The sequence below is a fragment of the Malurus melanocephalus genome, unplaced genomic scaffold (assembly GCF_030028575.1).
Source record: "Malurus melanocephalus ecotype Western Australia unplaced genomic scaffold, MMel_1.1 scaffold_69, whole genome shotgun sequence".
Taxonomy (NCBI): Eukaryota; Metazoa; Chordata; class Aves; order Passeriformes; family Maluridae; genus Malurus; species Malurus melanocephalus.
Window position 1 is genome coordinate 2646350 of NW_026623301.1, and position 12989 is coordinate 2659338.

General features: G+C 46.2%; 1 protein-coding gene across 1 annotated transcript; it reads left to right on the plus strand.

Moving 5' to 3' along the window:
* The first annotated feature begins 444 nt into the window (after positions 1–444).
* Positions 445–11748, plus strand: DIPK1C (divergent protein kinase domain 1C). Its single transcript, XM_057366598.1, has 4 exons — positions 445–627; positions 5537–6214; positions 9670–9834; positions 11528–11748. The coding sequence occupies exons 1-4, from the start codon at positions 445–447 to the stop codon at positions 11741–11743; spliced, it is 1242 nt and encodes a 413-aa protein (XP_057222581.1). The 3' UTR covers positions 11744–11748.
* Positions 11749–12989: the final 1241 nt, after the last annotated feature.

Below are 12989 nucleotides of genomic sequence, written 5' to 3' on the forward strand. Positions count from 1 at the left end.
TCTTTCAAAGTACCGAGCAGCCGCCTGGATGGCAAAGGGTTCCCACAGCAGCATCCATCACCCTTCAAACCCCTTTTATTCTCGGGTGAGAAACTCGCAGAGGAGAGGCGGGGGGCGCGGGCAGCAGCCRCCAAGTGGCTGCAGGGGCCGCTTGGCACAGGGGAGCGCAGACAAAAGCCGGCGGAACTACGTGGCTCAAATTCAAAAGGGGCGCTCCGGGCTCCGCCGGGGCAGCCCCGGCACGGGGAGGGGGCGGGAGCGGGGCCGGGGCAGCCCGGGGTGGGGCGGGGGGCGGTGGGCGCCGGCGGGAGTGGGACGGGCGTGCGGGGGGCGCAGCGCGGTTCCCCCGTCCCCCCCGGTTCCCCCGGTCCCCCCGGCTCCCCCGCCGATCGCTGGGGGCCGCCGCAGCTGAAGCGGCCGCCCCAGCCCAGCTCCGGCGCGGCGATGAGGGGCATCCCGGGCTTCAAGCGGCTGCGGCTCAAAATCTGGCGGCGATGCGCCCTGCTGCTGCTCCTCCTCTGGGCTGCCTGCTGGCTGGTGGTGAGCGCTGCGCTGTTCCTCCTCCACAGGAGCGTCTTCTCCGAGCGCTGCACGGACGAGAAGAGCCGCCGGATCCTGGCCAGGCTGGTACGTGCCCCRGCGGGACGCGGGGCATCTCCCGGGCGCTGCCCGGCCGGACGGGACGCGGGCGGTCCGTCGGGGCTGCGAGGAGCCGGGCACTCGCTGGCCGGGGCGCCCTGCTCGGCTCCGGCCGCCGGAGGTGCCGCATCGCCCGGTGCGCACGGGCTGGCGGCTGCCTCCCTACTGCCTTTCCTCCCTGCCKTCCTCCCTCCTTCCCTCCCTCCCTGCCTCCCTTCCCGAGGAGAGGTCAGGTGCAGGCGGCGGGCCGGCTGCCGGGCGTGGGATGCGGGTGCGCTGCCCAAGCACTCTGGAAAGGGCAGCTCGGCGTGCCGAGCGCTCCGAAGCGGAGGAAAACCTTCCTCCGGAGGCTGRAGGGTTTTGTTTGTTTTTAGCCAAAAAGCTGTTTGTACTAAAGTCGTCYTTCAGAAGTGCCAGGCAGCTTGTATTGCCTCCTTTATGTCTGGCGGGGCTGGCGTGTAAGATGTGGTTAAAATTCAGGAAAGGATTTGCGAATATTCATTAAAATTTCTAGTAAAAATAATAATGAACAGACTTAGGATTGTGTAGGAAACACTTTGAGACAAGGAGCAGCATGGGTTAATATTTTTAGTTCAATTTGGTTTCTTAGGGTATCTGTACTGCCAGTGGTTAGTTGGGAAGGGAGAAATCCTAGTGGGAATTAAATAATCTATTTCTGCAAGCAAGCAAAAACAGATCACAGAWTTTCCTTAATTCTGTATAATAAAGGAAAAGCAAGTGTAGGCAGTGGTCCTGACAGCGTGTTTCTCACGGCAGTGAGCTCGTTTCTTTACCTCAGGAGCCAGACCGAAGTAGAGCAGAGCTCAGGKTTGCAGCTGAAGGAGTGATTCCTGCCTCATCTTTACGTGCTTGGGAAGAGCACTGAGATGTGGAGGTGCCTGAAGCCGCCAAGCTCAGGGAGGTCCAGGTCCTTGCCGTCGCYCTCGCCAATAAACAGATGGACAGAGACTTGTTGCTCTTCAGTTTGGAAAGCGYCAGGCAAGGCTTCAAAAGCCCAGGGATCAGATTTCAGGCGCAAGCTTGGAAAGTTGTCTGTCMCTGAGAGATTGCTCAGTTTCAGACTCTCCTTCCAGAGGAGGAGTAGCTGCGATTGCTGGGCTCATCTCTGAGCAGGTGAATAATCTGTAGCATCAGCAATCAGTAGGTTTGTAAGCAGCAGCTTTCCCAGACGTTTTAAAGAGATTGTCCTCCTAGTGGAATAATTAGAAAATGAGCTTGTCTTGATCAGCYCCAAAATAAGTCTTCCTACATCTTCCGAGCATGGCATGAGTTTTACAGCTATAGGAAGTGCAATTGATCTATGAAACAAATGACCTGATATCTTGAGTCTCACATCTTCTATTTAGCAAAAATCAGCTTGGAAGAAAAACTACTTTACTAGTCATGTGGAAGTAGGAGATGAGCTATTTTAAGGAAGTGGGTGAAAATGTTTGCAAGTGGCATTTCTGAAGGTTTTGTTTCCTTATCCTGGGTAAGATATACATTTGTGCAGATGTATACTGCACTGGGAAGGCTCCAATAGCACTGGGCAATTCACAGGGATCAACTTTAACTTTCAAAAAAAAAAAAATAAAATCTAACCTTTCCTAAAGCCAGTCTCATCTTCATTTACACTGAACACATTAAATCATAGCAATCAATTTCTGTTCCCTCTGGAGAAATCAATTAATTTTGATGCCTTCCAAACCTGGCTTATATCGAATTTACAAGAAAGTAGTAGCTAACAAGGCAGTCTCAGACCACTGATGGTGGTACCGTGCGTAATTTAAATTTATATAAAACCTTAGCAAGATTTACATTAATTTAAGGTTTTATGTTAATTTAACTCCAGTTTTTTAAACTTCTCTTGATAAGTGCACTGAGGGCATTAAAAATTATGTAGCCRATTTTAATAAGAAACATATGAGTGAGTCTGATCCATGCTTGTGTTTGCATTTTTGTGTAGTACAGCTGCTTCTTTATAAGGCTTTTGGCTTAGTATCACTTTCATATTTTAGTTTCAAGTATCTGGCACGTAAAGAAGAATCTATGGCTTTCAAAGGTCGATCATTAGGTCGATTTAAAACTGTCTCATCAACAGATCTCAAAACTCAGTCATTAAGACAGGGATGGCAGTGTGGAGAACCATTTCTGAATGATTTCTTTGGGGAATTGATTCTTCCTTTTATCAGCAGGATGACAGACACTCTTGTATAGTAAAAACTGCAGTTCAGAGCAAAGGTTCCTGGGTTGGTGAATAATAAATGGTCCATCTTGTCAGGACAGGGTAATCTGTATTACCTGGTTAAATGCTTTCAGTCTACCAGATTTGTGTTTTAATACTGTAAAATGCAAGCTAGCACACTGGGGAGCACAAGAGTACAGGCCATGCCAATATGATGGAAGACTGTCCTGTAAAACTGTCCTGTATGTCTTTGYAAATAATGTTAGGGTCAAATAATTGCTTCAAGATGAACTACCAGTACAGACTGTGCCTAAAAGGCTGATAGGAGATGGTTCAACCTTCCTGATTGCTTCCTTGAGGAGGCCTGTTTGAAATGCTTGCTTTGGTGACCAGCTGAGAATGTTGTTTCATCACTGTGAGGCCAGGAGTGCTTTGGTCACAGAGCCACAGATCCCAGTTTCCCTTCCACAGATCCCAGTTTCACAAAACACTGCACAAGTTCATTGTAAGGAGAGTATGATTCAGACACTGTTTGTCAGATACTAGGTTAATAATCAAATATTTATAGCTTAAACTGAAAAAAACAGTGGACATGTCCTATGCAACAACCAGGTTCAAAAAGGACCTGTCTCCTCTGTCTKTGAAATCTGAGTCTGTTTTTTCCACGACTACTTTTCCTCACTGATACYATTAAGTATGATTTCTTGTCAACACAGGAAAATAAGCTGCACCTTGACATGTTTCACTTGAGATCATGGTCATGTGTTCTTCTAGGTGCCAGAAGTCCATGCATGCTGACCCTCTAAGAGTGCACTTGGTGGACCACAGTAGCACTGTCCACAGGGGCAAGTGTTTGCCCATGTGAACCCAATTACGTGACTAAGGCCTATCTTCTCTCACTGTAGCAGAAGAGAGTTAGTTTGTGGTCTGTCAATAGTTTTAAATGTGCTTGTACTTACAATCCAAAGAAAACCCAACAATTTCCTTCTGTTTGTAATTTTCTCTCTAAAATAGATTAGAGTTCCAGATGGTAAGAACCGCTAACCTACTTTTGTCAAGAAAACTACRTTTTCTACTTTAAAAGGTAGAGTAAAATTGTATTACATGAATAGGAGCATATTTTCAAAAGCAAGAACACTTGTGAGCATGCTCACAAGTCTGCAGACAGCCCAGTGAGTCTCCTTGGCCATCCTGATGAGGATGAGGATGAGGATGAGGATGAGGATGAGGATGAGGATGAGGATGAGGATGAGGATGAGGATGTGTGTGTGTTTCACTCATGCATGGACTCAGTGTCCAGACACTCATGCAAGAATTTGCCTACCTGCCTCTCCTTGCTGGCACTGAATGTTCTCATTTAGGCTGTGAGAACATCAGAATGTAAATAAATTTCATGTCTGTCTGAACTGCCCTCGGTGAGCTGTTTCAGTCCATTGATCACCATTCCTGGATTTTGGATTTAATCTTCCACCTACTCCCTGGTGTGTTGTTTAAGGTTRGACTCTAAATGTTACTTGGCATCAGAACATATTCCTCTGGTGTACACATCTCAGAGACTGTCCCAAGAAAATACATTCCTTGAATGCTGTGATCACGCTCCTCATGTGTGTAACAGCAAACGAGGTGGGACTCAGGCAGCCTCTGCAAGTCCTGCACGTGCAGGGGGACCTGCCAGCTTGTTTAAAGGAAGGTTCAAATGCCAGAAAGTGATGGACACTCTCAAGCTGCCTCCCAGATGTTTGGCTTTCTACAGCACCTCCTCTATTCTCCTTCCATCAGAGACCTCTGATCATCCCCTCTACCGAGTGACCCAAAGCAGTCCCTACAGCTGTGCTTCTGAATGCCCATAGGAACATATCAACTGCCTCTGCTTTTGGAAATGATGTTATGGAAAATATTATGGCTTGAGAGAAGGRCTGGTGAGGGAATCCTTGCAGTTCWTGCACRAATTTGCATTGACCACTAAATTATCAAGCAGCAGCTCCCTTGCTTTCAAGGGCTGATTTCTTTCCTGTTAAAAAAAAATAATAACTATCAAAGAAATTAATATTAAAATGTCACTTCTGATATTTTACAAATAAATTCTGACAATTACACATAAAACTTGAAAAGTCATTTTGTTTGGAACATTYACATATTCAAAAATTCTGCAAGTTCTTGGTCCAAAAAGCCTTGAAAGCAACCTGTGTGTTTCCTGGTAGTACAGGAGGAGGTTTCACAGCTTCCTCTGGGACATGTCGAGTGTAAGGCTGAAACATGCAGAGCCATGGAAGGTCCCAGAAATCCAGCTACCCGTGGATTYTCCTGTAGTTAAAGTGGGGATGTCTATACTATTCTGCCCTGAACCTTCCAGGGAATTCCTGMATTACTCTGTGCCTTACAGAGTTACCACCCACAATCTCACACAGCACAGCCACGAGTGTTTAAAGTTTGTCTCACTGAGCTCGTATGTGTAAGAAAGTTCAGAGTAACAGCTCATCTAGTCCCTTTCCTTGCCCCTGAAAAGCCTGACCACCCTCAGAATCCCTGTTTTGAAGCAAAGCTCCACTAGTAAAAGATCTCTAGAGATTTCTGGAAAACCATTCAATGACCCAAGGGTTGTGGGTGTGTGTTTGCAGTTCTATGGCTGCTGCAAACCTCTCAAGCTTAGGAGCTCATTATTTGTCTTTCTTCTGTGTGGTTTTGCTATGAATTTCTGCTCTTTCTCCCCAGTGCCTTGACTACAGCAGCGGAGCCCTGACTGGTGACCTCTGTGAAGATCTGTGTGTGGCACAAAAATTGGTGTACAAACACTGCCTTTACTATGACAGAGGTAAGAAGGTCATTCAGGCTGACTGGAGAGGCCAGCCCATCATACTGAAATCCAAAAAAGAAATCTTTTCCAGCTACCAGCACCTCAGTATGCTAGAGGAGGTGGAAACACAGGATATCCCTGAAACAGAGCTTCTGCTCATGGTAGCTTTGGAGGTCAAAAATGCCCTGGGGCTGGAACTGTCTAACAATACCATGGGGCCCCTGTGGACAAGGAAGAAGGGACCACGTTGGAAAGCACAGGTGGCCAGCATGTGGTCCTTGCTCCAGCAGGAAGAATATATCTACTTCAGTTTGCTGCAGGACTTCAGCAAACATGTGCTACGAATTATTGGCTCTTGTGGACACTTTTATGCTGTGGAGTATCTCACAGCTGGACATGCCTGGCACAAAACTCTTTTTCCCTTGGAAAACGTGATTGGTCCCTCCCTTACTGGACACAGAAGCAGAGTGAGAGCCATCATTGACATTGCACTCAGCTTTCTGGACATGGTGCAGCATTTTGATAATGATTTCTCTCACCGACTTCACCTGTGTGACATCAAACCAGAAAACTTTGCTATCAGGCACGATCTCACGGTAAGTTAGGTTTTTGGGGTGGTGTTCCAGGAATTTGAGGTCAAATTCTAGTCTGAAGGTGACTGTGTAAAAGTAACACTTCTCTCCTTGCATAGCTTTTGGCTAAGTTTTTGCAAAGCAAATGAATTTACAAGCGTCAGGGGAGATTTTCCACTGCTTTTCCTCTCTGTAATGTGTACAGCCACAGTGTTTTTGGAGCACTAAATCCTGCTGCTTATTTTGAAAACTTTTTGCTCCCTTCTGTTTTGTGTCACTTCTTCAAAGGCACCAGTGCAAGGCCCCTTGGATGTGGTGAGGGACGCCTCCTGGAGGCAAGGGGATCTCAAAAACTCTAAATGAAGTTGTAATTCGAGTAATATTTCTGGTAGTGATGCTGAAAGGAAAAAACTGTATGAATTTGAAAGCTAAGGCTGAATTTGTGGTCTGACACAAGGGGAACACCCCACATCCAAACCCACACATTTCTGCTTCAGTGTGCAGCTTATCCAGTCTGGAAACTACGCAAGGACAGTGACACGAAACTCCCTGCTACTGTCACTCTTTGACTTGTCGTTGCACAGCTGTAACTCAGACCCAAAGCGCTGTGCATATTTTCCAAGCAGTGGTGCAGCTCACATTCATCCTGTGGACASAAATTCCTCTGGTTTTGGTTAGAATTTTGTCTACAGGCTGGAGGCTTCATGCAGTGAATAAGTGAAGTAGGCTTCCAATCTGCAGCATCATCCATGAAGTTTATGCACTCTGAGTGCTTTTGAGGGACTTAAATATTATTTTTAGTACTCACTGACTGTTAATGTAGCACTTGTACCTTCAGAGTGTTAGACAAACCTTGCCTAAACACACAACCTTGAAGAGCCATTGGAGTGTTTCCCCTTCACTCTTCCTTCCCCTCCCCTTTTTTATTCAGGTGTGATACAGAAGCTGAACAGGAAAGGGGTGAGGAGCTGCAGCACGATGCTAAAGCAAGCTGTACCACTGTTTAGGCAGAGCAGGAATTCCTCAAGGCAGACTTTGCCAATCTTCTTCAGTTATTCAGGGCTGTGGCTGCCTGTGGCTGAGCACACGCCAGAGCATCTGTTTTACAACCTACTTACAGGAAAACAGATTAAATTTAGGGAAAGGGAATGAATATCGGATGTATCTTTTCTTCTGAGTCCTTGTGGTGAGGCTTGCTTTGCCAGGATCTTCCAGTGACCAACCWGTTCCAGAATGGGAACCCAGCAAGGCCCTGCCTTTTTTTTTTCCTTTATGTTTGATTTAAGTAATTTTTTCACTTGTTGGTTTTGTGTATAGCATAAGGAAAACCCCCATAATAGTATCACTACTCCTCATTTGGTTAATGAGACTTCTAATGTCCAAAGAGCTGTGCCTGGAATGCAATCGTTTTACTTTGAGGATTATTTTCATGAGGTGGGGATAAGTTTCCAGCTTTCACATGTTCTCCTGCAGCACAGAGAGGAGCTGTCTGGGAGACCATCCAGCTACCACTGTCTGGTAGATAATCCRGGAGAATTTTAGGCTGCCATGGAGCTACAAAAGAGCTGGAAGGAGGTTTGGGTGAATGCACAGGGTCCTGAGAGAGCTTTCTCTTTCACCAATACTTCAGAGAGAACTGGAAAGTTTACAGCACCTTAAACATGACTTTAAATCAGGTCACRAGCCATGTTAGGTCCTTCTTGTATTTCCTCAGATACTTTCTTCATCAAATATGATCATAACAAACTCCACCAAAATGGAGCTGTTTATAGGTAGAGTGTCACTTACAAACGTCTTCACAGGCTCTTGCTGGATGCCCACATATTTCTGTAAAAGATGAAATTCAGTGAAGCCACTGAACCCTTCGGCAGCTGTGTATTTAGGAGCCAGGGCTGGTTTCCTTAGTGGAGCAATGGGTCAGTTTGTCAAATGGGGTCAGTGGGAGGTGACACACAACACTGGGACTGGGGAAGCCCTGCACTGCTTTCAGTGTCTCTTCTCCAAAGAACTGAACAGCAAAACCAGAGAAAGCTTAAGGAAATCAAGAAGTAAAGAAAAAAAGATTTGCCTCTCCAAATATGTGAAATAYCTTAGGCTACATCATCAATATAGAGGTCTCCAAAAAGCTTAAAAATACTAATAAAAAAACTTAAAAATACTTTTAATATATGCCTCAYCTCTGTAAGATTTATCCCTATGGAAAAAGGAGCAGAATGAGATGAAGATTAGACCATGTTCTTTATTTTGCCTGTGGAAGGTTTGTTTGGCCTTCTACCAAACCAGACATCTTTAGTTCCTGGGGTTGATCCAGTTGCTGTTCCAATCATGCAGTTCATCTTCTGTTACTTGGGAGGTTAAACCTTAAAAATAAAACCATCACTTGAGCCCAAGTAACTCTGCTTTGCTCAGGTCCCAGACATTTTCCTCTGTGAAAATGTGTGTCAGATGCTGCAAGGGAACATCCCTGATCCTGACTGTCAAGTGTGAAATGCAGCTGTGAGAATTCACTGGCTGCACATCCACAGTGCTGGAGACAGGCTGCCTTCCCTTCCCTGGAGTCACCCACCCCTTGGCTCACGCCAGGAAGCCATCATTCCCTTACTGGATTCTTTTCTTTCCCTCTTTACTGCTGATTTCTTTAAGTGAAGCATTCGTGGGTGGAGTGGCACTGGCAGAAGCTGAGCCTGCAGCCCTTTGATTCCAGAGAGCTCTCAGCCCCAGCAYGGGCAGCAGCTCTGCAAACACTTTGTGCTGTGCACACTCTGCTCTGAGAGCCTCAGGGGGAGAAAAGTGGTTGATCCCTTCACTCATGTTTTTCCTGCTGTGGCCAGCTTCTGGCTGGGCTCTGTTACAGGATGTATTCTTGGAGTCTAAGGAAAACCATGCACAATAAATATGCCAAACCATAGCAAAGAAGATTGGACAAAGCCAGACCCAGCTTTCAGCAGTCAGGGATGTCCTTCTACAGCCTCAAACCCACCGAATGCAAGGGCAGGTTTGCAGGAGCTGTACCAGGTGCAGCTATCCTTGGACACCCCTCTGCTCCTCTCCACAGTGGCAAAGTCAAGGGTTTAGTCTGAATGCTGAGCTGTAAGTGATGCTGTCTGGCCATGGTAATTGTGTGCCATCATATAACTAAGGGGTTGTGGTGCCATCTGCACACACTGCACCAGCAAGTAGATCAGTCTTCAGACTGGATAGTTCCACTTTTAGGCAAATCAATCCAATTGACTCCAGCGATCCTTATTGTTCACAAATAATTTTTCCATCCAGTGTCACAAGCATTGGCTGTTTTTGTTTAAAAAGTGGTGTTTATAATGCTAGTGTGTCTCAGTTAAGTGAAACAAAGCTTTTGTGATCCCAGTTCCCCACCAGCAGATGCTCTCAGCACAGCTTTTCCAAAAGCAAGCAGCAAAGAATGCCTGCTCAGTCCTGCAGGCTGTGCCAGGCCAGAGCTGATGGGATGTTTTGATCCACAGGTGGTGGCCATTGATGTGGATATGGCCTTCTTTGAACCCAAAATGAGGGACATCCTGGAACAGAACTGCACAGGAGATGAAGACTGTAATTTTTTTGATTGYTTTTCAAAATGCAATCTGAAARTCAGAAAATGTGGAGCACAGAGAGCCAATAACAACTTGCAAGTGAGTAGACACAGCTGTTTTATGCATCCATTCCTTTTAAAATCACATTGTGTGTAAAATGCATGGTATGTACCAGGAGACTGTGAGATGAAGACAGGTTTTAAAATGTGTCCGAGTGTCAGTCCTGCTCAGAAATCTCATCTTGGGGCACACAAACAGATCTTTATATTCACAATATGTAGTGATTATTTGCCATGGTTTTGTGAAGATGTCAGCCCAGTGCCTCAGAGTGGGGAGCAGAGGAAGCAGGGGCAGGGGATTAGCACCATTGTCTTCACTGATGGTAAAGTCACATCCTTGAATTGGAATCCTGTGCTCATTTAAGGAATCCTGTGCTCATTTAGGGTCTCTCACTTCAACAGAGACATTGAGGTGCTGCAGCACGTCCAGAGAAGGGCAACAAAGCTAATAAAGGGTCAGGAGCACAAGCCTTATAAGGAGTGGCTGAGGGAGATGGGGATGTCAAGCCTGGAGAGAAGGAGGCTAAGGGACATCTCATTGCTCTATAAAACTATCTGAAAGGAGGTTGCAGTGAGGTGGTGTTGGCCTCTTCTCCACATGGTAGGATATCCATCCATATCTCTCACATGGTAGGATAAGGTAAAATGACACCAAGTTGCACCAGGAAGGGTTTACGTTGAATATGAGGAAAAATTCCTGAAAGGGTGGCCAAGTATGGGAATAAGCTGCCCAGGGAAGGGGTGGAATTACTGCTCCTGTTAAAAACTTGTAGATGTGGCATTTGGGGACATGGTTTATTGATGGACATGGCAGTGTGACACAGACACTTGGACTCAGTGATCTCGGAAGTCTTTTCCAACCTTAGTGATTCTCTGATTCTGTGAAAGCTGGGGCTATCCAAGCATAAGCAGYGGTTGTGTTCTCTCCACTCCAGAGATGTAGTGTGTGGATGTTGTGGAAAGGGGTGTCCATGGGGTCCTTGGCCCTGGGATGAGGCATCTGACAGCTCACCCAGCTTGTGTTGTTGTGATGCACTAGCAGAGCAGAGAGGTTGGGAGGGTGTAGCTTATTGTCCTTTTGTCTGCTTCTCCCACCCCCTCTTCCCTACCCCTTGTTATACAGAATCACAGAATCCTTTAGGTTGGAAAAGAGCTTTAAAATCATCAAGTCCAACCATCAACCCAGCACTGTCAAGTCCACCACTAGATCACACTGCTAGTGCCACACCTACACATCTTTTAAATACTCCAAGGATGGCTACTCTGATTTTCCTGGGCAGCTTGTTCCAATGCTTGACAACCATTTTGGTCAAGAAATTCTTCCCAATATCCAACCCAAACCTCCTCTGGCACAACTTGAGGTCATTTTCCCTTGTATTGCTTGTCACTTAGGAGTAGAGACTGATCCTCAGTCTGGCCACAACCTCCTTTCAGGTACCTGTAGAGAGTGATAAGGTCGTCCCTCAGCATCCTCTTCTTCAGACTAAACAACCACAGATCCCCTAGGCTGTTTTGTGGCTTCAAAACATGTGAAGTGCAGGAGCAGCCTGAGAATAAGGGTCAGCCCTTAGCTAGGGTGCAGCCTTTGTGGATGTTCCCTTGTATACCTTCCCCTTCTAATGGCTAAAGGCATTTTTGGATTCAGATGACATTTTGCTAAAGTCCCGGGAAAGCAGCGGGGCATCAGTCGTAGCTTCTGAAACACAACAATCTGCTTTTTTTCCTTCCCCCAGGTAATTTGTGACAAAATATTCCGCCGCTGGTTTTCCCCCAATCTCAGAGGGTCGCTGGTTTCCCTCCCCCTGCAGCTGCAGCTGCAGAAAGCAGTGCAGGAGTGTGCCCAGCCGGGGCACACGGGCACCACCGGGCACCAGAGGACTCTGAAATCTCTCTCCGAGCTGTACCACCTGCTCCGGGTCACTCAGCGACAACTGCAGGGGGCACAGTAGACACAAAAGGCACAGCTGCAAAGGCCACATCACAGTGTCTCTGCATCCCTCCTAACTTTGTACCTTTACAGCACAGAGGTTGCTTTTCTGCTATGCAAATGGAGTTCACGGCTGCAGGTGTGGCACGTACTGTTAATATCCTGTCAAATGTTAAATTGCTTTGCATTACTTGGATTCTGTTCTTGCTTGTTTTCCCGAGCCAGTGCTACCCCTCTCCATCAGCATTCAGCACATCCTTCTGAGCTGTAGTCACTGCTCAGACAGCATCTGTGTGAGTGTGGTGCTCAGAGGATGCATTACAGAAAAAAAGCGTGAGTAAGTGCAGCAAAATTCAATCAATAATTAAAAGAATGGGTGGGTGGGTGTGGAGAAGTATGTGCATGGTGTTTGTTTCAATTTCTGTCAAATGCGGAGGTTTTTTATAGTGGAGACAGAGCATTCTATGTGAAAAAAAAAATGGATCTCAAACAGGGAAATGTGCTGTCACACAAGCAAAGTGCTGCTTTTGTACAAAGCCGTCCTTTCTGATGTCCCCAAATGTATTTTCTCTGGGTCACTGCGTTACCTGTGCCATCGTTAACTTTTTTGGGGAGAAATTATATAAAGGTGCTTCGGACTTTTCTAGAGCAAAATAATTACAYCCTTGCTGAGTTCCCAGGTGGGCACTCATATTCTGCAGTGGAGAGGTATGAATAATGCTGCTGGATTTTCCCATGTGAACCAGCCCTCGGGCACTTGTACATCAGAGCACTTGATAAGAAGCACTCCTTTGCCAGAGAGCAGAATTGCCCAGGAATGTCAGCAATCTGTCCTTTGCACAAAATGATATCCAGACCCCGAGTTTTCTTCCACAGTATTTTTTTAATGAACAAAAGGAAAATTTTTGTATTAAAATTCATTATCTTGTGATCAGTTAYGTAAATAAAGATCTCTAGATTAACSTAAAATCATTAACTTYGTCTTTCAAYTGTGCAGAGCTGTGGCTGGAGAAAGTAACACAGGTTCAGGAGATACTAATGTGCATAGGCCCAATACTGGGAAATGGTTTGGTTTTAAACATGAGGACGTTTAAAACCTCACAAACAGAAATCCTGGCAGCCTATGGCAGCCCTCAGCCTGGGAGAACTCAAAGTAAAGACTGTCARTGATGGTTTGTGGATGTGAGACCTGTAACAACACTGAATCTGCATCATCTTTATGTCCCTCAGCCTATAACAGCTGTGGAGCCTGTGTGTGCCAATGAGAC